Below are 23327 nucleotides of genomic sequence, written 5' to 3'. Positions count from 1 at the left end.
GGCTTCTGCTCCTACCTCCTCCAGAAATTTTAGCTCATCCAAAACTCTTCTGGCCATACCCCATCACTCACTATTCTGCCCTGTACTTGTTGACCTATATAGGAAGCATTAGAGGATTGTAAAACAATGTGAAATTTGAACCTTTGTATTCATGGACTCGCCCTTTGGTATCTCTAACTGCCTACAAGCCTACAACTCTCTGAGATATCTGCATTCCTCCAACTCTGGTCTCTTGTACACGCTCCATTCTCATCACCCCACCAATGGTGGCCATGCCTTTAGCTGTCTTGGCTCCATGTTTTAGAATTTCCTTCCTAAACTTCCCAGCCTCTGAACCTCCCTCCTTTTTAAGACCCTCCTTAAAACCCACCTTTCTGACCAAGCTTTTAGATGCCTTTCCTAATTGCTCCTCCCTTGTCTTAGGGTCCATTTTTGTCAGATTATGCCTCTGTAAAGTGCCATGGTATGTATTTCTACATTAATGGTGCTATATAAATGCAAGGTTTATTTCTTCAGGAATCCTGCTGCAGACACAGTTTAGGTTGACAATTCAGTGGAGTACTGAGGGAATGGTGCATTGTTGGAGGTGCCATCCTTCAAATGAGAGGTTAAATTGAGGCCCTGTCCATCCACTAAGGTAGACACAAAAGAATCCAGGATGTACATCAGTATCCTGGCTGACACTACACCATGAAACACCACCAAAACAGATTAATTAGTTATTTATTCATTTACTGTGCATAAAGTGGGTACCACATTTGCCTCAGTACCTACACTTCAATAAGTAATTAATTGCTTGCACTGTAGAATATCCTGAGGATGTGATACGCTGATATATAAATACAAGTTCTTGCTTTATTTAAATACTTCTTATGCATACTATCACACTGGCCCTGTGTTAACACTGTTTTTCCTTGTTTATTACTTGTTGACAGCAATTAAGATGGAACCTGTAGATATGCTCAAGATTAATCAATTTCAAGCTTGTATTGTTTTCTCTCATCTAAAACTCCCATTAAAACCTAAGAGGGAGGCTGAGTTTTAGTGTTGAACAGAACATGCCATATTGGCTAAAAAGGACTCCTTTGGTTAACCTGCAGGATGCAAATTGCATCATCTGCCTATGAAGCTCCAGCCCCAGAGAGCAAAGAGAATCTCTGCTGCAAACTTCCTCGCAAGCTCAATCCACAAGATCAGCTTTCATGGGAATACTTATGAATATCAGCCAACTGGCCCTAAACCTTGACCAGTTCATCAGCTCCAGATCCCACCTGCCTGGCATTGGATCGAAACTAACTATCATCCAACTGGTCCCTGCAGATGGAGACATTCTATTCAAATGTCTCAGCCTCCCCTACCTGACCTCCCCAAAACAACACTCCTGCACCCCTCTGCACCCCACCCCCCCACCCCCGACAACAGCTTGATACTCTTGAATGGTCTTGTATCACTCTTCAAATCAGCACATTTCTTCCCTTTTCTTTCTCCCCCTGGACTCTTTAGGCTCATCTCATGCACGAGGTATGTCTGTGTGCTCAACTATCCCCACCCAACTCCTGGCTTCACAACTACCTGTACCTAGCCCAATTTTCACTGATACCCCTTCCTCAGGCTCTGTTCAACCAGCCCCCTCCCCACCAAAAATGCTCACTCTCAACCACTGCATCTTCTCTTCCACGTCCAACTCTAACACACCTTTCCTGTTTGAGGGCTAGATTATTTGCCCAACATTGTTCTTGCCAATTGGTTTTGGGCATGCAGGAGCTGGAAATTACATGGGGAGCTATTTCGCCAGCTCTCCATTCCACGTTTGCATTACATGATTTTCCAAGAGGCCTTTTCTGCGAGCACACTGTGATCTTGCATAAATGGCACTAGAGGTTAATTTGCATAAGTTATTGCATGAAAATCAGACATGTAGAATTTTATGATGCAAACACCTGATTTACACAAAGCTCTCCTTTTGCCTTCACAATAATGTTCAAAACTAGACACATTCTGATCTTTCAGGAATTACATTCTTGAAGGGAAGGCACACCACCACTGGTGGGGTGAAGAAAATGCATAAGCGGCCATAATTGGAGGAACGCAGAGTTCTTGCAGAGTTGTCGGGCTGGACAAGGTTACAGAGGTAGGGAGCAGTGAGGGATTTGAACACAAGAATGAGTATATTAAATTTGAGGTGTTGCTAGACCAGGACCAGGGTGATGGGAGAATGGGATCTGGTATGAGTTAGGATACAGACAGCAGAGTTTTGGATAAGCTCACCTTTATGGAGGGTGGAAGATGGGGATGTCAACAAGGAAAGTATTGGAATTGTTGAGCCTGGAGGTTAACAAAGGTGTGGATGAGGGTTTCAGCAGCCAATGGCCTGAGGCGGGGACAGAGATGGGGGATATTATGGAGTTTTGGTGTTGGAGAAGATATGGGGGCACTGAGTTGGTAAATGGTCTGGTTCAGCTTCAAACAGTGGCCAGGGAATAGGTGGAATCGGTGGCTAGGGAACAGAGTTTGTGGCGGGGGCTTAAGACAATATTCCTGTATTCCTAATATTTAACTGGAGCAAATTTCTGCTCATCCAATACTGGATACCAGTCAAGTAGCGTGATTAATCATGGGCAGTGGAGGGATCAAGAGAGGTGGCAATGAGGTGGAGCTGGGGCTGCTCAGTTTATATGTGGAATCTCACTAGTTTTTGGATGATTTTACTGGGGGGCAGCACATAGATCAGAAATAGGAGGGAATCAAGGATAAATCCTGCGGGCTTCCAGAGGTAATGGTGCAGGAGTGGGAAGAGAAGCCATTGTAGGAGATTCTCTGGTTTATGATTGGATCGAAAAAAGAATGGAACCAGGTGAGGGTAGTCCCATCCACGTGACATCAGAGGAGAGGCATTGGAGAAGGATAGTCATGTCAAAGGTCGCAGTCAGGTCAAGAAGGGTGAGGACAGATAGTTCCCAACCTAACAGTCACGTAGGACATTATTTTTGACTTTGATCCTGCTCCTCCTGCCACTGCTCAGGGTTCGTTTTCTCCTCTGTGAAGAACTTTAGTACTGAATAAGTGCAAGCAGTTGAACACAGACATTCCAATCTCAGTTTGCCTGTAACACCCAAAATACAAGATAGTTTTATCTGGGCAGATCTCTTGCTATTTTATAAGCTGTAGCGTGGATTTTTTTTGGCTACCTATCATATAAAGCTCTTTCCACAGATCTGCTTAGTGCTCATTACTGAAAATAAATTTATTTTTCCTCCAGTGTCACCTCAGAGAATCTTCAGGTGTTATCTAGAAGTTGAAGAAGGTGCTCCCATCATCCAAAATCTATGCAGTCATTGAGTAGAAGATAAAGTGAATGTTGCTCAACCTTCAGTCAACTGATTATGAAGATGAAGTAGCAATACTCCAATCACACTGACAGCGGCCATCTTCTGTGGCATGGTCATTTAGATCTGGGCTTTCCGAAGTACAGAGACTAACAAATTGTATTGAAGTCTGGGAAGCGTCTTTGGAGAAAGGAGATTATTAGGAGTCAAGATTCTCTTGAGATGAGACTCCACAAGGAGCAACTATTCCAAGAGAGGATACTTCTTTGAGAGGGGAACTTCTCCATGAAGGCTTTGACTGAGATGTTTTTTAAACTGTGAAGCTTAATGATGGCTGTAGCAAAGCTTTCTGTTCACAATGAGGGATTGAAGGGTTACCTCAGCCCGACCGAAGGTGTTAAGCAGCTGGTGCAATGCAAGACGGATGATGACGAGGAGGGAGAAAAGCAAAACGTATTACTCACACCCTTTGAAAAAGTTATTTATGACATGAGGAACAACAAGGAAGTGAAAAATGAACTGATACTTGGAAAAAGGATTGGATTTTACCAACTCCGGGGAGAGATTGGCATTGGGAACTTCTCAAAGGTGAAAGTGGGAATACACTGCTTGACAAAAGGTATGTCTGCCCGACCCCAATCATGTCCAGACTATTAAGGAGTCTGGCTGATTAAGAGATATTGTAAACATATCAGTTGAGAGATGATGTAAACAGCTTGTCTACTGTTGCAGGAGAACAGGATGTAAACAAAGATGCAGGGCTTTAGGAGCAGCTCACACTGGTATTGAGATTAGAAACACCAGGCTCTCTGTTTCCCTTACGATATCCAAGTTGGTGCCATACTGTGATTCCGATATTGTACAACAGGGTTGTCCAACATATGGCCCATGGGCCAGAATCCACCGCCAAAGGTTTCCATCTGGCCCGCGGGTGTAAACTGTACCCGGGGCTGTTCCTCATCCTCACCAGGTCTCAGTGACTGGAGATGGGAAATTTCCCCTTGTCTTCTTCTTGCAGACCGGCCTTTTTAAAAACATCGCAAGTCAGTTTCACAGCTGACAGCTGCTGACAGTGGGAACAGCCGTTCCCCAAACTTCAGACAGATTCGGGTTTTTTTAAAAGTTCGCCAGAAAACCCTGAATCTGTCCGGTTGGTGAATGGCTGTTCCCACTGTCAGCAGCGAAACTGACTTGCGATGTTTTAAAGAAAACCTGATCAACCATCTGCTGAGTGTTGCCACTCTCTGAGGGAGAGAGGGAGGGACAGAGAGAGGGAGGGAGGCAGAGAGAGGGAGAGGGCAGAGAGGGAGGGGAAAGAGAGGAAGGGACAGAGAGAGAGGGGGGATACAGAGAGAGAGTGATCAAGAAAGTAAGTCAATAAATTAGTTTTCTCATTTAAAGCTTCTTCACAAAATGTACATTTGTTGGCTGCTTTGATTAAGAGTAAGATAAATTTTTACTGCCTTTATCTTTCCAAAATTGTCTCACCGGCCCCCTATGTAAGACAAAAATTGTAATGTGGCCCCTCACGCGAAAGGTTGGACAACCCTGTTGTACAACCCTGTTGTACAATGATGTAATGATAAAATTGTTTTCTAAACTAAACATTATGAAATAGTACGGATCAGACAATTCATCTATAAACAACACATTTCAGGAATAGTTAAAATTAATGGAGGAAAATACCAGGGACAATTATCAACCATCTTTGACATTGTTAAACTGAATTTGAGAACATGGCCCATTTAAGGCACCAGTAACCCAGCATTGGGAATAAAGCCTACAGATTATCACAGAAGATGGCCACTGTCAGTGAGGTTGGTTTAGTACTACTTAATTTTCATAATCAGTTGACTGCAGGTTGAACGACATTCACTTTAGCTTCTACTCGGACTATAGACATTCTGGACAGTGGGAGCACCTTCTTTACACTTTTTGTTGTCACATTTGGGGCAAAGAAAATTAAAATCTTAACATTTTCAAATTAGAGTATTTAATCACATGTTCTTTGATTTGTGTTCCCAGAGTGGGATGGTATTAATCAATGTAATGTTCTTGTATTACCAAGCCTTTCACAGAATCACAGAATAATACAGTGCAGAAGAGGCCCTTCGGCCCATCGGGTCTGCACCACTGCATTAAAGACACCTGACCTGTCTACCTAATCCCATTTGCCAGCACTTGGCCCATAGCCTTGAATGTTATGATGTGCCAAGTGCTCATCCAGGTACTTTTTAAAGGTTGTGAGGCAACCCGCCTCTACCACCCTCCCAAGCAGTGCATTGCAGACCATCACCACCATCTGGGTAAAAAAGTTCTTCTTCAAATCCCCCTTAAACCTCCTGCCCCTCACCTTAAACTTGTGACCCTCGTAACTGACCCTTCAACTAAGGGGAACAGCTGCTCCCTATCCACCCTGTCCATGCCCCTCATAATCTTGTACACCTCGATCAGGTCACCCCTCAGTCTTCTCTGCTCCAGCGAAAACAACCCAAGCCTATCCAACCTCTTTTCATAGCTTAAATGTTCCATCCCAGGCAACATCCTGGTGAATCGTCTCTACACCCCCTCCAGTGCAATCACATCCTTCCTATAATGTGGTGACCAGAATTGCACACAGTAGTCCAGCTGTGGCCTTACCAAAGTTCTATACAACTCCAACATGACCTCCCTGCTTTTGTAATCTTGCCTTGATTGATAAAGGCAAGTGTCCCATATGCCTTTTTCACCATCCTATTAACCTGCCCTTCTGCCTTCAGAGATCTATGGACAAACACGCCAAGGTCCTTTTGTTGCTCGGAACTTCCCAGTGTCAGGCCATTCATTGAATACTTCCGTGTCACATTACTCCTTCCAAAGTGTATCACCTCACACTTTTCAGGGTTAAATTCCATCTGCCACTTTTCTGCCCATTTGACCATCCCGTCTATATCTTCCTGTAACCCAAGACACTCCAACTCACTGTTAAACACTCGGCCAATCTTTGTGTCATCCGCGAACTTACTGATCCTATCCCCCACATAGTCATCTATGTCGTTTATATAAATGACAAACAATAGGGGACCCAGCACAGATCCCTGTGGTACGCCACTGGACACTGGCTTCCAGTCACTAAAACAGCCGTCTGTCATCACTCTCTGTCTCCTACAGCTAAGCCAATTTTGAAGGGTGGGATAGTGATCATGTTAAGGGCTTAGATGGAGAGGAGTTCTTAAATTGTATACAGGAGAACTTTTTAGCTCAATATGTACAGGATCCAACAAGGGAGGGTGCAGTGCTGGACCTAATTCTGGGGAATGAAGCCGGACAGGTGGTTGATGTGTTGGTGGGGGAGCATTTTGGTGATAGCGACCACAACATGGTACAATTTAAGCTTGTTATGGAGAAAGAAATAGACAAGTTGCAAAAAAAGGTTTTGGATTGGGGGAGAGCGAATTTTAGTAAAATAAGGCAGGATCTGGCCAAGGTAGATTGGAAAGAGTTACTTGTCGGGAAATCTGCAAAAGGGCAGTGGGGGGCATTCAAAAAGGAAATGGGGAGGGTACAGGCCCAACATATTCCCTCTAAGTTAATAGGTAGGAGCAGCAAGCCCAGAGAACCATAGATGACCAGAAACATTCAGGGTACAATGAGAAAGAAAAGAGAGGCTTTTAGCAAATACAAGGAGAGCAAATCAACGGAAGCATTAGTGAAGTACAGAAAGTGTAGGATGGAGCTTAAGAAAGCAATTAGGAGCGCAAAGAGGGGATATGAGAAAGCTCTAGCTGGTAAAAGTAGGAAAAATCCCAAGATATTCTATAAGTATATCAATAGGAAGAGGATAACCAGGGAAAGAGTAGGACCCCACCATTCAATGAGCTCATGGTCCTTTAATCGCTTCATCACTTAAGCAGCTTTGAGTTTGCTCAACCACACCCTTGTCCCCATCTCTGATGTCTCCAGCAAAACCTCTGCTCTCTCCCATCATGGTCATTGCCTCCAACTGGCGCAGACTTGAACATATCTTTCATACAACTGGTCGAGCTGTACATCACAGTGGCGCAGTGGTTAGCACCGCAGCCTCACAGCTCCAGGGACCCGGGTTCGATTCTGGGTAATGCCTGTGCACAGTTTGCAAGTTCTCCCTGTGACCGCGTGGGTTTTCGCCGGGTGCTCCGGTTTCCTCCCACTGCCAAAGACTTGCAAGTGATAGGTAAATTGGCTGTTGTAAACTGCCCCTCGTGTAGGTAGGTGGTAGGGAATATGGGAACACTGTAGGGTTAGTATAAATGGGTGGTTGTTGGTCGGCACAGACTCGGTGGGCCGAAGGGCCTGTTTCAATGCTGTATCTCTAAATAAATAAATAAATAAAATCACCAGATCGGGCAGAATCACATCAAGTACTGTCAGTCTCACAGTCCTCTGCCAAAACCGCCCACCACTCAGGAAAGCAAAGATGCCCCTTAGCTTCATTTCTCCAATAGCAACCATCTCCTTGAACCCATTTTCCCTTCCCCTGCACCATTCTCACCTTCAAAACTAAGTGGAAGGAACTCCTGGACCTCTTTATCATTAAGATTGAGACTATCCATTCATCTTTTGCTGCTTCACCACTTCCTGTTAGCCACCAAGCCAAAACTTTCTCCCCCAGTTCTTCCCTGCCGTAGCCCTGAACCCATATCTTTCTCAAGTTTCTTTCCTATCTCCGCTCTTGTCCAGGCGACCCAGTTTCTGCTTCCTTGACTCCACAACCATGAAACCCAACTTCCCTTCTTGTCCGCCATGTTAATTGACATTGTAAATGGTTCCCAGTCCTGAGATACTGTCCTTCTTCCTTTCAAAATCACCGTCATGAGATCCTCCTGAAAGAAAATCTCATCCTCTCTGTTCCTCATCTTCTAACTCTCTTTCCCCTCCTAAGTAATTGAATGTGGTTGTGCCTGCCAAATCTATGCTCAGCTTTATGCACTTCCATGCTTGAATCTCTGCAATTAGGTTTCCACCCCTGGAAAATCACTGAAACATCCCTAACAAAAATCGTAAATGACATCCTCTCTGAATCTGACCATGGTGCATTTACTTCTCCTCATGTTTCTCATTTTTCTACAGCTATTGATATGGTTGGCCACTATATTTTCCTCCAAAGCCTCTCCTCCATTTTCCAACTCAGTGGAATTACCTTCACATGACTCCACTCTTACTAAGATGCAATTTCTTCCAGTTAATCAATGTGAAGATTAAAGCCATTGTCTTTGTCCCATCAAAAACTCTGCACGCTTGTCACTGCATTGCCGTCTGGTCAATGTCTGAGGGTGAATCAGACTGTTTTTCACCTCTATATCCTATTCTCTCCTGAGTTGAACTACTGACCCCATATCCTCTCCATCACGAAGACCACCCACTTCCAGCTCCATAACATTGCCTATTTCTGCCCCTATCTCATCCCATCTGCAGCTGAAATGTTCTGTTGACTTCAGATAACAGCTGCAATTACAAAATACCATTACCTGCAATCAAAATGAGGTTTAGAATTTAATAAGACAGACAAGCATTCAAACAGGCAAAATTCACAAATCTTAGCCCACCAAGAGATTATGAAGAAAGGGATATTCAAGAAGGCTGTGCTGGGTCAAGATATGACAGTCTGTTCTTGGGACCAGAACAGAAATCTAATGATTCAGGCCAGAACCAACAGAGGGATGAGAACCTCAGAGGGAGCTCAGATTGGAGGGAAATTACAGAGAGGTGCAAAACTGGTAACTTATCAGGGGTGTGGAAACCAGGAGCAAGCATCAGAGAGGAATACCAAGGTGCACAGAATACTGAGGGAGATAGATAGCACGACAGTAGGGAAGAGTAAGTTATTAGGTGTGGTCAGAGTAAGAGAGAAAGTAAAAAAGTCTGAATCAGGGTTAATGTTCATGTATGTGAATGCATGGAGTGTGGTTAATAAGACTGGTGAGGTACTGGCATTGCTTGCCATGTGGAAATATGATGTTGTGGCTATAATAGAGACCTGGGGGCTCTATTGGCAGGATTGGGTATTGAATATTCCTGGATACAAGGTGTTTAGGAAAGATAGGAAAGGGAAAAAAGGGGGAAGGGTGGCAGTATTGATTAAGGAGAGTATTGCAGTGCTGGAGAAAAAGGATGTCACAGAAGGGTCAAGGACAGAATCAATTTGGCTGGAGCTAAGGGACAAAAAAGATGCGGTTACATTGCTCGGTGTTGTCTATAGGCCACCAGCTAGTGGGAAGGGCGTGGAGGAACAAATTCGCAAGGAAATTATAGAGAGGTGCAAAAATTATAGGGTAGCTATAATGGGGGACTTTAATTATCCAAACATAAACTGGGATAATATTAGCATAAAGGGCAGTGAGGGGCAAGAGTTCCTAGAGTGTGTTCAGGAACATTTTCTACAACAGTATTTTGTTAGTCCAACGAGAAAGGAGGCACTGCTAGACCTGGTTCTTGGGAATGAGGTGGCCAAGTGGATCAAGTATCTGTAGGAGAGCATTTAGGGGACAGTGATCATTGTATCATAAGGTTTAGGCTGACTATGGAAAAGGACAAAGAGCAATCCAGGGTAAGAATAATTAACTGGGGGAAGGACAACTTCAATGGATTAAGAATGGAGCCGGGGTGAATAAATTGGAGTCAAAAGTTGGCAGGAAAACCGGTAGATGAACAATGGGCTACCTTCAAAGAAGAGATAGTTTGGGCACAGTCAAAGTATGTTCCCTCGAAGGGGAAAATAGGGCAAACAAATCCAAAGCTCCATGGATGACAAAAGAGGTAGAGATTAAGATAAAGAAGAAAAGGTGTGCTTATTACAGATGTCAGGTAGAAAATACTATTGAGAACCAGGCTGAATTTAGAAGGTCCAGAGGGGAAGTGAAAAAGCAAATAAGAGAAGCAAAGAGAGAACATGAAAAGAGACTGGCAGCTAGCATTAAAGGAAATCCCAAAGTTTTCTATGGGCATATAAATAGTAAAAGGGTGGTAAAAGGAGGAGTGGGGCCGATTAGGGACCAGAAAGGGGATTTACACATGGAGGCAAAGGGCATAGCTGAGGTATTAAATGAATACTTTGCATCTGTCTTTACCAAAGAAGAAGATGCAACCCAGGCAATGTTGAAAGAGGAGGTAAGTCAGACACTAGAGGGGTTTAAAATTGATAAAGAGGAAGTATTAGATAGGCTGTCTGTACTTAAAGTGGATAAGGCACCAGGACCAGATGAGATGCATCCAAGGATACAGAGAGAAGTGAGGGTGGAAATCGCAGAGACACTGGTCATAATTTTTCAGTCTTCCTTAGACTCGGGGTGGTGCCAGAGGACTGGAGAATTGCAAACGTTACACCCTTGTTCAAAAAAGGGTGTAAAGATAAGCCCAGCAACTACAGGCCAGAGGGTTTAACTTCAGTGATGGGAAAACTTCTAGAAAAAATAATTCGGGACAAAATCAATAGTCACATGGACAAATGTGAGTTAATTAAGGAAAGCCAGCATGGATTTCGTAAGGGAAAATCATGTTTCACTAACTTGCTGGAGTTTTTTGAGGAGGTAACAGAGAGGGTTGATGAGGACAATGCTGTTGATGTGGTGTACATGGACTTTCAAAAGGCGTTTGATACAGTGCCACACAACAGACTTGTGAGCAAACTTGTAGCTCATGGAATAAAAGGGACGGTAACAACATGAATACAAAATTGGCTGAGTGACAGGAAAAAAGAGTGGTGGTTAATGGATGTTTTTTGGGCTGGAGGAAGGTTTGTAGTGGAGTTCCCCAGGGATCAGTGTTGGGACCCTTGCTCTTCCTGATATCTATTAATGACTAGACCTTGGAGTACAGGGCACAATTTCAAAGTTTGCAGATGATATGAAACTTGGAAGCATTGTGAACTGTGAGGAGGATAGTGTAGGACTTCAAAAGGACATAAACAAGTTGGTGGAATAGGCAGACAGGTGGTAAATGAAGTTCAATGCAGAGAAATGTGAAGTGATTAATTTTTGTAGGAAGAAAATGGAGAGACAATATAAAATAAAGGATACAATTCTAAAGAGGGTGCAGGAGTGGAGGGACCTAGGTGTATATGTGCATAAGTCATTGAAGGTGGCAGGACAGGTTGAAAGAGTGGTGAATAAAGCATACAGTATCCTGGGCTTTATTAATAGGAACATAGAGTACAAGAGGAATGAAGTAACATTGAACTTGTATAAGACACTAGTTTGGCCTTAGCTGGAGTATTGCGTCCAGTTCTTGCCGCACTTTAGGGCGTGAGGGCACTGGAGAGAGTACAGAAAAGATTCACGAGAATGGTTCCAGGGATGAGGAATTTCAGTTATGCAGATAGATTGGAGAAGTTAGGACTGTTTTCCTTGAAGAGAAGGCTAAGAGGTGATTTGATAGAGGTATTCAAAATCATGAGGGGTCTGGACAAAGTAGATAGAGAGAAACTATTCCCACTCGTGAAAGGATCGAAAACAAAAGGGCACAGATTTAAAGTTTTTGGTAAGAGAAGCAAAAGTGACACGAGGAAAAACTTTTTTACGCAGCGAGTGGTTAAGATCTGGAATGTGCTGCTTGAGAACGTGGCGGAGGCAGGTTCAATTGAAGCATTCAGAAGGGAATTAGATAGTTATATGAAAAGGAAGAATGTACAGGGTTACGGGGAGAAGGAGGGGGAATGGAACTAAGGGAATTGCTCTTTCAGAGAGGCAGTGCGGACACGATGGGCCAAATGGCCTCCTTCTGCACTGTAACGATTCTGTAATTCTGTGGTTAAGTGACTATAAATCATTAATATTGGTTGCATTTTATTCCAAACTACATGCGTGGATACTGGAACAGGGATCTTCAGGTTTTTATTGAGCAAGGCACAGAATCTCCCCCTCCCGCAACCGGCCCACCCCAGTTGCCACGATATAATTGGTTCAGCTCAGGTTGCCCTAACAAAGGTAATGCTGTCAATAATCTGGAAAATTGAAGGCTTGAGGTGAGCGTGATCTTTTCTAGATGAGTCATCATGTTATTATAGAACTTTGCACTGTTATTCACTCAGCTGGAAAAAATGAAGGAGATGTATGAAGGAAGCAGGTACAGTAAAGAAAGATCCTTTGTGAATATATGGAAGAGGAAGAGCCACTCAGCCCACTGAGCCTGCTCTTTCTAATGGATCTGTTAAACAGCTTCTAAAATGTTTTTTGCCCCTCCCTATTTTCACAATTTGACTCATGGGTGTACTATCAAAGAAAACAGTCTACCTTTCATGCCCTTTTGCTGACTCCAACATACTTGTATTTTCATCTCAGCTTTTCACAACCAAGATAGGGGTACACATCCTGATTAATCCCAAGATTACATACACTCTGCAAAGGGTAGGACACTCAGTTGCTAGAGTACCTGGCCTGCATCTGTAAAGTAGTGAGTTCAAATGAGTAATACCAATATGAGGAACAGTATCAGATTCATGAGTAACCATTTTACCATGGAAATTGACAATAGGCATTCTTAAGTCAATCCTATTAATACATTGTACTCTGAATTGTCCTCTCGGCTGCATGGCAACGTAGCTGTATATTCATACCATCGTAAAGAAACATTGGTCTGTCAATGCTCATTTCCCCAAAATTATATTAGATCCACAGAAGTGATTGTCCTTAGGGAGATTACAAACTTTGATTAAACTCAGAGGGGCCACATTAAACCAGCTTAAAAACATGCAAAGGCTATAAACTGCTTGGATTACTCTAGTACCAGACAGCACACAGTGTGCTGGATTTTGGTGGCAAGCTCAAAAAATGGCGGCCTGCTCATGTGGGCCACACACCAAACAGCTTCCGCAATCTTAAGTGCGGTGGCTCATTTAAATAGTTGGGGGGGGGCCCGCCACTCCCTCCCCCCCCCCCCCCCCCCCACAATCACATGGAGGGAGTAGACTGTCCGTCCCCGGAAATGGCCTCAGCTGCATGTGCCCATGCAGGTGGGCCCTCAAGATCTGAGGTAAGTACATCTAAATGCATTAATTTTACTAATTTGAATGTGGTGATTGTGGTCCTGTCGCCAAGCGGCGGGAGGGCCTCCGTGGTGCCTTGCCGCTGCCGGGAGGATCGGGCCAGGCCCTGCCGGCATCGTGGTCTATGGCGAGCCTCAACTGGAGCCAACTTCAGGTGCCCCCCTGCCTTGGAACCCGACATGGGGGCTTCTTAAAATCCATCTCAGTATCTCAGTAAATGAAGAATTTTGTTAGATCCTAGTACACACTCACACTGATATATGTGCAGCGCTCTGAGCACACCACAAGTAGTCACCTGAATGATGAATCACCAACACATTCATTCAGAAAGAAACTTATCTACTGCTTCCATTGACTGCATTATAGAATTGCAGAGACTACACCCAGTACATTGCCATTAATAATAGAAAGTAACCAGTATCTTTCTCTTTGTAATTTGTAGAAAAGGTAGCGATTAAGATCATGGATAAAAAGCAACTGATCCAGAAGGCACAGCAACTGTTCATAAGTGAAGTTCTGAGCATGGAGAAACTTCATCATCCCAATATCATCCGCCTGTACGAGATGCTGGAGACACAAACTCGACTGTACCTGGCCTTAGAATATGCAGACGGAGGGGATCTATTCACCAAGATCTGCACGCGGGGACGACTCTTGGAATATGAGAGTAAATTTATATTTGTTCAGATTGTATCAGCTGTCAAACATATGGTAAGTGGGAGGTGTGGTATTGGCTAAAAAAAAAGATTGTCTGTCTTGTAGTGTAATCTTTAAATTGATATGGTGTTCTTTACACACAACTGAATTGCACTGATCCATTACATTCACCTAATGGACAATCTCCTTTTAAGGTCGAAATGCTTTAAGGTAGATTGCCCATACAATCTTTCCAATCCTGCACCATTAATAAAGTCTGGCGTATCCACAAGATTGCATTTAGTTTTCAGACTTCCAGAGGATTTTGTGAGAGGAAGAAAGCAGTATCAATTTTATATTCTTCAAAGACCTCATGGAATGACCAGGTAGCAGCATAGTGTAGAGGTTGCCACAGCATTCAGAGAAAGAGGAAGATTCTACAAGGTAGGTCATTCTTTTCTTCTTCTGCTCTCCTCCATATACCACTTATTTCTTAAAGGATTTATCCTTCACTGAAGTGAATTGGAGTTATCTGTGCTGCTCAGTTGTTTATGTGGCAGGTAGACTCTGCATAATCAACTGGCCTTGTGTCCATGCCTCTTGATCTTGCTTTCCTTACCTCAGTAGGGGAACATTTATGACTAAGGTCAGTGATCAAGGTGGTGTTTGCTCGCAAATTTCCTGAGGAATATTAGTTCCCGAGACCATCATTCTCATTTGCCTCCATCAACTGGGACACTTGTGAAAATGCTGATGAATCAAATTCAAATGCAGAGATCACATGAACAATATTATGCATGGGGCTATCTACATTCAGCCCGAGTACAAGCAGGTAGTGATCTGCTATAATATTGACCTCTGCATGACGGTGGCACCAGTCATATCGGAGGATTGCAAAGCAGGGATTGTCTGAAAATCATGTACTGCTATGATGACAGATGAGACTTCTTGAAATGAAGAAGTCAAGCTTTTGGAATAAGTTGAGATGCTTGTTGACAATAGCCTTCACAAAACTGGACATTTAAACAAGGATACACATGTAAGTGCTGCTACTGCAGTTAAACTGCAGCAATGGATGCATCTTTCATGAGCATGCTGAATAGTAAGAATATGGTTGTTAAGGATTTGGGTGCACAGAGCCGTGTACACTGATCTTAAAAATTGAATCTGAGATACCTGCAATAACCAGGTGGAATGGTACGTGAAAGTAGGCATTGGTTAGCCAGTTTCCTAGCAAAGGACCAAGGCAGGGTTACTATCCTGAAGCATTCCCCTGGTCAGGAGGAACTTGCTTTTCTCCCACAGATGACAAAACGCCATCCTGGATCAGTCACCAGTTTAGATATTAGATGATGGTGGACAACATTGTCAGAACATAGAATCTTTGACAAACAAAATAAAGAGGGTAATCTCTGATGATACCCTAAACCCAAGCACCAGACCTGATCTGCTCCTCAGATCCAGGGTGGGTTGGGAAGAAAGGAATCACAGCTGAGTTGGGTGGATCATGAAGAAAACTATAGGTATCTCTAGCCTATTAAGTTTTTTCCCCCATCAAACTCATCTTTGTTGCAATCCCTATGGGTATCCTGAAATCTCATACAAGACAATGGGCAAAGCAGGTTCTTGGAGAGGTGGGCCATGATCCTATTTATAGGGTATTCAATGCAGCCTAATCTGCAGTGAGTTAGCCTGAAGGAAGTCCTGAATGGCAAATGTCACTGCATGTAATGTAAGACATTTGTTCAATGATGACAGGATCTGTGCTAGAAATTCATTGAGGCAGCACGATGGAGACCGGCACTACAGCTGCTTCCGGAGCGGTCTGCCCAACATAAAGGCAGAAGAAGGTTGCCCACAGGTGGGTCCCCTGCTTGTGCTGGAAGAGCTCGCACTGATGCTATCCTGGTGTCATACAGCCCAACCAGCTTATGCGACGCCAGAATTGGAAGATGAATCCAGCCCAAGAATTTATACATCACTCACCAAAGATTAGGTGTGCAGCTGCAAGATGGGACCTGAACCTGTGCGAATTAAAGGGGTGATTAAAGGGGTGCCATGAGTTGAAGGTGAGGTGGTTTACAGTGACTTCTCCTTAGGCACAGTTATTGGATGCCTGGACGTGTTTTCTGCCAGTTTAGAAATTCAACTAAAGAGGAGAGATGACTATCTGACCCAGATAAGGGGGCAGTTCTTTTAATGCCTCCGGGTCTGCAGCATAAGCAGGAAATGGAACAGAGAATGCTATTTGACGAGGCAGCTCTGTTGAGGAGAGAGGGATGAGGAATTGGAGGAGGCAGGGAGGAGGCATCCTGGACCCCATGTAACTGAATGGACTATCAGACAGAGGATTGTGGAGCTATGCTTCCACTTCAAACAACTTTCTCATCCCAACTTGGACCCAACAATCACCACCCTCAGATCCATTTCACACTCCCCATCACAATGGCTCCTTCCCCATCCAGCAATAAAAGCCACCAACAAGAACCTTCACAAAACCTCTTTATGCAACAACACATCCAATTATACAAACATCAATGAACTAATCACCCTTGTGCAATCCCCTTGTACCTGCCTTTTGGGTGCCCTTACCCTCTAAGGTCCTCGCAGTGCAAGTATCTGAGCTGTTGGCTGCATGTGTAAGATTAAGTGACCGTGTATCCTTATCACTTTCATGGGGTAGCTCTACCTCTCCCTTCTGCCTCTGCTAAGGGTGTCCAGGTGGCAGTTCTTTTGTATCTGAAAGCATACAAGCAGAGGGTGGGCAGGGGAGGTGAGAAAAGCAGGAGTTCTATGGTCACGCCATCTTTAGTTTCCACTGATGCCACATCTCAGGATGAGGGTGAGAAGGGAGTTGAAAAAGGACATAAGTCTGTCACTTATCATCATTGTAGACAGCCTCTGCTGTGTCAGATGCCATGAGCTATGTTGCCTCATGATGCATTGCACCATCACCTCCAGGGGGCTCAGAGGATGGAGTCGTGGGGCTCCCATCTCCTGTCTTCTTTCTCCCCCTGGTGTTATGGGCATCTTTCTCCTGCAAGAGTGAGGGCAGAGTGTCAGTGATTGTGTGGCACTGTGCTTGGGTGTTCCTGCCATGACTGAATATCTGGAGGTGTTTGGAAGCAGGGAGAGGTGGCTGTGATGATGGCAGCATTGTGTGTGAGTGAGGTGGAGTAGGTGAATGTTAGGTGTGAGTCCTGAGTGCCAGGAAGTGCTGCTGGATGAGTATTGGGGGTGTGCATTGAGTGGAGAGAGAGGTTGTTGGTATGGTCTGCATGAGCTGTATAGTGAGGATGCATTCACTCACATTGACTACCTGGGTGAGATCATTGTATTTTTTTCCCGCATTGCTGCTACGTCTGTGGTGTCAGATTCCAGGCATTCACCTCCCTGGCGCTCTGATCCCATTGTCTCTTCAGGCTGTGTCTAGAGGGCTTCTTTCCCAACTGGGGAAACATTGCCTCCCTCCTGGAGTCCACCTCAGTGACCAGAGCATCCACTGCATCATCACTAAAGCATTGAACCCTCTCCTTTGTCTGTTGAGATAGTCTTCCAACCTTTCAAAATGATTTTCCATCAGCCATGATCTCAGATGTGCAGCCTCCCTTTAATAGGCAGCCTGCCTGTACCACATGATCAGCATACAATGCTGCTGGGCCCCTCTGCTGTGCACAGAGGCTGCAGACAGCTTAGAGGGCAGAGAAGCAACACTGGAGCCATTCGGGCCAATGCTACAATCATGCAGATGAGATGGGTACATGAATATTGCATGGTGTCCACTTCAATTTGCATGGGCATGGGCAGGTCGCGAATCACAATCTTTGCACTCAAAAAGAAGGGTAACCCAATTATTAGCACTCTGAGCTACCCTACAAAAATACCGTCAGCCGAAGATGTAGCTGCTTGGACTCTCAATGGACCAGGAGTCTTTCAGTGATGCTTGACTATCTGCAAAATCAACAGCTGGAGCTATAAAGAGGAGGTTTACAGTGACCCGAGTAACCTTGGACCAGGAGTTACTTCTGTGGGTCCTCCCCCAAACTTCCTCAGCACAGATCCAGAAAAAGGAAGAAAGAACAACCAATGAAGGTAGCCTCTGTGAGATTCAGAGCAGGATACTGTGATGCCCTTAGGACTGGAGTGAGATTCAGCTGCGTTTAGTATAGGATATGAGGCATAGACTGCAGCAGCTGAACATAAAGGCTTTTCCTCTCATTCTGTCTGTTTTAGTTTCACTTTCTCTTTACTAGCATTTGTGTTCTACTACAGCCTCTAGAGTACACAATGCACAATGCAATTTCAAAACACAACACCATTACAAAATACTCATATTTAAAATATGTCCATCCTATACTTTAAATCAGTAAAATGTCAGGTCAACTATTTTGGGAGCAGTGTATCACTGTTGCTTTTTAATCCTCCTCTTCTTCAGCATGATTAGAACACAATTATCCTTCTGGGGAAAAAGGAATCCACAGTGTAGGTCCAACAGAAAAGGTTGGGTAGATGCAACAGAAATTGGAGAGAAGATGGCCAAACCGCTGGTGTGTTGTTGAATTAGATATATTTGTCTCTGGCACTCAGGGAGGTGTACAAGAATTACCTCTACCTTATTCAGATAAGGAAGCCTTAAAGAACCAAATATTCCCTGGGAGTTTCACAGAGTGAGTGGGAGGGGGCAGGGTTCCATAATTGCACGAGATCCCCTGTCTTAATCTGAAAGGAAACCCCTGAGGTAGGAGCAGATACCCAGAAGGATGGGCCCTAACAAATTTAAAACTAATCCAGAACTACAGAATTTTCTGCTACGGTCAATGTCTTTGGACTCACCCAATACTTGTTGATATCATTTAATACTTCCTTTTCCTCAGGCACTGTCCCTCTACTCTTGACAGTTGTTCACCTCCTTTCACTCTTCCACTAATGTCCACTAGTGTCTTAGGAGATGCTACCACATTAAATGTGCTATTCCATTCAAGTTGTTGTTGTATATATTGTTGTCAGGGTGGTTTTCAGTGATGGATTGCATGTTGAGGAACTTGGTCAGATCTGAACAAATTCCCGTTGTTATACTTGACTATCTTCTCAGAACTCCTAACCCGCAGGTAGGGATTTGTAATCCAGAGATTGAGGATGAATGTAAAGCGTGGGATCATTCTGAAAGTCTGATGTGATTTCAAGCACATTCACATATTTTCAGAATGTGGGAGAATAATGAACTAGAATGTACTGCACAGAAACAGGCCATTCGGCCCAATTGGGCTATGCCAGTTCCACCTGAGGCTCCTCCTACCCCTCTTCATCTAACCCTATCAGCATAATCTTCTATGTCCTGCTCCGACATGTGTTAATCTTGTTACCCTTTAAATATATCTCTGCTATTCCCTCAACTATTCCTGGTGATAGTGGGTTCTGAGCACTCTCTGGGTAAAGATGTTTCTCCTGACTCCCTATTGGATGTATTAGTGGCTACCTTATATTTATGGTTCCTAGTTTGTTATTTCCTTCGCCCCCCCCACAAGTGGAAACATCTTCCCTACATCTACCCCATTGAACTTTTTCATAATCTTAAAGATCTCTAATGGTCACCCCTCAGCCTTCTCTTTTAAAGAGCCCCAGTTTGTTCAATCTTTCCTTATAGGCATAATCTCTCAGCTCTGGTATAATCTTTGTAAATTTTGCACAGTCTCCAGTGCCTCTAAAAAGATGAGTCATCATTATTGTGTTATTTCAGATTATTACATGCCAACTCTGAATAGCAAACTGGTATTGGGAACAGTGCTAACTGATGTCTTGGAGCAGTATTGATGGAAGCAAAGGAGCAGTAATGACACAGGCCAGGGAATGGTACTGGTAGAAAATAGTGGGGAGCCGTGTCGGGACGGCTTCCCAACACATTCCCGCTGTGCGGGAAGTTTCCCAGGGGTGGTTTGGGTAATGGATTGGCTACCTGTACCAGGGAGGTAGGCAGCCAATTAAGGTAATTGAAACCCCAATTAGGGTTGATTTTGTGTCCTGCCCAGCATTTTGCCGCTTGCAGAGTGGCCCACTGCTGCTTGCAGAGTCCACCAGCTCAACGGAGCCTCCCTGTGACAGGCTCGGGGGGGGGGGGTGGGGGGTGGGGAGTGGCCATCAGAGCTGCAGGCTCTATGCTCCATTGACGGGGCATCAAGCATTAAAGGCTGTAATCGCGGCCGATCCCTATCCAGTGGAGGGGTTTCCTCTCCATCCCAATGGACCTGCAGGCCATGTGTTAACTTTTGCATTGTTGTGCAGGCCAGCAAGGGTGCCTCCATTTAGCGATGCCCTCGCAGTCCCCGACCTGCCTCATCAACGCCCACCTCTCCCGGTGGGAGTGTTGAGGCTCCAGAGCTGCTGACCCTCTGACTGGGTTAGCAATATCAAGAGCACGCCCGGCGTCCTTAATTGGATAGGGAGCGTGGAGGCGGCCAATTAGGAGGCCATCTCCCGGAAGATTGCTGAGCCAGTCTTGCTGCTGGCAAGTGTGGGCTTGGGAGCCCTATTTGGTCCCAACATCGGGGTCCCGAAGATCACAGGAAAATCCAGCCCAGAGTGTCAGAGAAGTAAAGTGAACATACGAATTAAGAGTAGAAGTAGGCATTCAGCTCCTCGAGCCTGCTCCACCATTCAATAAGATCATGGTTGATCTGTTTGTGTCTTGAATTCCGCACTCCCATCTACCCCTGATAACCTTTGATTCCCTTGCCTAACAAGAATCTATCTACCTCCACCTTAAAAATATTCAATGACCCTGCCTGCACCACCTTCTGAGGCAGAGAATTCCAAAGTCGCACAACCCTCTGAGATAAAAAAATTCTCCTCATCTTTGCCCTAAAAAGGTGACTCCTAATTTTAAAACAGTGCCCCCTAGTTCTGGACTCACCCACAAGAAGAAACATCCTTTCCACATCCACCTTGTCAAAACCATTCAGGATCTTCTAAACTTCAATTAGGTCTCCCCTCTCTCTTTTAAACTCCAGTGAAAACAAGCCCAGTTTGTCCAACCTTTCCTTGTAAAACAACCCGCTCATTCCAGGTATCAATCTAGTAAACCTCCTCTGAACTGCCTCCAACACATTTACATCCTTCCTTAAATAAGGAGACCAAAACGGCACACAATATTCGAGATGTCTCACCAATACTCTGTATAACTGAAGCATAGCATCCTTACTTTTATTTTCAATTCCTCTCCTAATAAAGGATAGCATTAGCCTTCTTTATTACTTTCTGTATCTGCATACTAACTTTTTGTGACTCATGCACTACAACACCTAGATCCCTCTGCACCTTGGAATTCTGCAGTCGTTCTCCATTTAAGTAATACTCTGCTTTTCTATTCTTTCTGCCAAAGTGAACAACTTCACATTTTCCCACATTACACTCCATCTGACAGATTTTTGCCCACTCACTCAACCTATCTATATCAGTCTGCAACCTCCTTATGTCCTCTTCACAATATACTTTCCTACCTATCTTTGTGTCATCTGCAAATTTAGCTACCATGACATTGCTCCCCTCATCTAAGTCATTGATGTAAATTGTGAAAAGTTGAGGCCCCAGCACAGATCTCCTGCTCATCAGAAAAGAACTCTTTATGCATGCTCTTTGTTTTCTGCCAGCCAGCCAATCTTCTATCCATGCTAATATGTTACCCCCTACACCACGAATATGAAAAAAGGATGATAATATTACAAATGTTAATCTTGGCTATGTTCTGGGGTGAGGTCATTACTGGAATGGAGTAATGGAGCTGACGTTGGTGGTAGCCCTGGTATTTGGTGGTCCTAGTTCTCCTAGTACATTTATTACAACTGACTGGCTATTTTCTCTTATCTGTTCCTTCCCTCATTGCTTCATATTTGGCCTGCCTAACTTACCATTTTCCTTTACAGCATGAGAACAATGTGGTCCATCGGGATCTCAAGGCAGAAAATGTGTTCTACTCAACCACTAACTGTGTGAAGGTGGGTGACTTTGGCTTCAGTGCACTGTGTCCACTGAATGAACCCTTAAAAACTTGTTGTGGCTCCCCTCCATATGCAGCTCCAGAGTTATTCAGAGAGAAGAGCTACTTTGGAATTCACGTGGACATCTGGGCTCTTGGTATCCTACTGTACTTCATGGTGACAGCAACCTTGCCTTTCTATGGAGAAACTGTCAGGAAGCTGAAAAAGCATATTTTATTAGGATCATACACAATTCCAGCTTATGTATCAGATCCTTGCCAGAAACTAATCCATGGAATTCTTCAACCCATTCCAACAAACCGCTACACCCTGGCCAACATCCTGGACAGTCCGTGGCTGAGGGGATTGGGATGTCCAGAGCCATACCAACCATTCCATTTGAATCCAGCCCACCTAGCCAGCTCTCTACCTCTAAAGGAAGAGGAAAGGGAGGTGAAGAAAGCATTGAGGAACCTGGGAATCACAGAAGAACACATCTGCAATAATCTTAATTGGGACTCCCGCAGTCCCATTACTGGGACTTACCGCATCATTCTCCACCAGAGCCAAAAGAGGCGCTATTCAGAGGATCCTATCATGGTGAGCAACTGCCCTGCAAGAACCAGGCTGAATGAAAGCAGGAAGAGGCGTTTCAAAGCATGTGCACAGACCTCAAGGATGTGTCTGATTCTGTAAACTCAACACACACACCAATGACATTGCAACAAGGTAGGAAAAGTTGCAGATAGATATTGCCACTGCTGAAGATGGAGATGGCTAATGAGGCAGTGTGTATGAAGAAACTTCTCCCAATTTCATCTGGTAAATAGCCATAAAAACTTTGGGATTCAGCTGTGGCCTGTGCAGGCACTGTGCATAATGGTTCTAGGAAAATTAAGGAAATATTCATTTTTCTCACAAGGCCTCACATGCTACAAGAATTTCAGTAGCTATATAAAGAAATGACCAGGTGGATGCATTCTGGATAAATAAATTCAATTTAAAATTAAATAGATGATTAAGAAAGGGGATTCTAATTTTTACATTCAGTTTGTATGACAGCTAGATTTAAATGACTGTGCATAAGCACTGCCTGCAACAATCTAAATTAAACAAACACCCCTGCAAAAGCACCTAAAGACTAGTATTTGTTTGAAATCTTAACGCATCTCTCAGAAGCACCTCAAAGCTTTTCAAATATTGTGCATTCACGTGCAGTGACTGTTATTATGTTGGCAAATGTAGTAGCCATTTTGCCCTAAGCAAGATTACACAAACAACAATGAGATGAATGACAGTTTTAGTAACTTTAGTTGAGGGTTGAATGTTTGATTAGGCATGAACTTGATGGGCTGAATGGCCTCCTCCTGTGCTGTAGTGACTCTATGACCAGGCGAC

General features: G+C 44.2%; 1 protein-coding gene across 1 annotated transcript; it reads left to right on the top strand.

The window, feature by feature from the left end:
- The first annotated feature begins 3656 nt into the window (after positions 1 to 3656).
- LOC137351390 (serine/threonine-protein kinase NIM1-like) lies at positions 3657 to 22625 on the top strand. Its single transcript, XM_068015833.1, has 3 exons — positions 3657 to 3945; positions 13766 to 14034; positions 21876 to 22625. The coding sequence occupies exons 1-3, from the start codon at positions 3657 to 3659 to the stop codon at positions 22623 to 22625; spliced, it is 1308 nt and encodes a 435-aa protein (XP_067871934.1).
- The last annotated feature ends 702 nt before the right edge of the window (positions 22626 to 23327 follow it).

The sequence above is a fragment of the Heterodontus francisci genome, chromosome 36 (genome assembly GCF_036365525.1).
Source record: "Heterodontus francisci isolate sHetFra1 chromosome 36, sHetFra1.hap1, whole genome shotgun sequence".
NCBI lineage: Eukaryota > Metazoa > Chordata > Chondrichthyes > Heterodontiformes > Heterodontidae > Heterodontus > Heterodontus francisci.
Note: the sequence above shows the minus strand (reverse complement) of the source record. Positions and strands in the feature narration are given on the sequence as shown.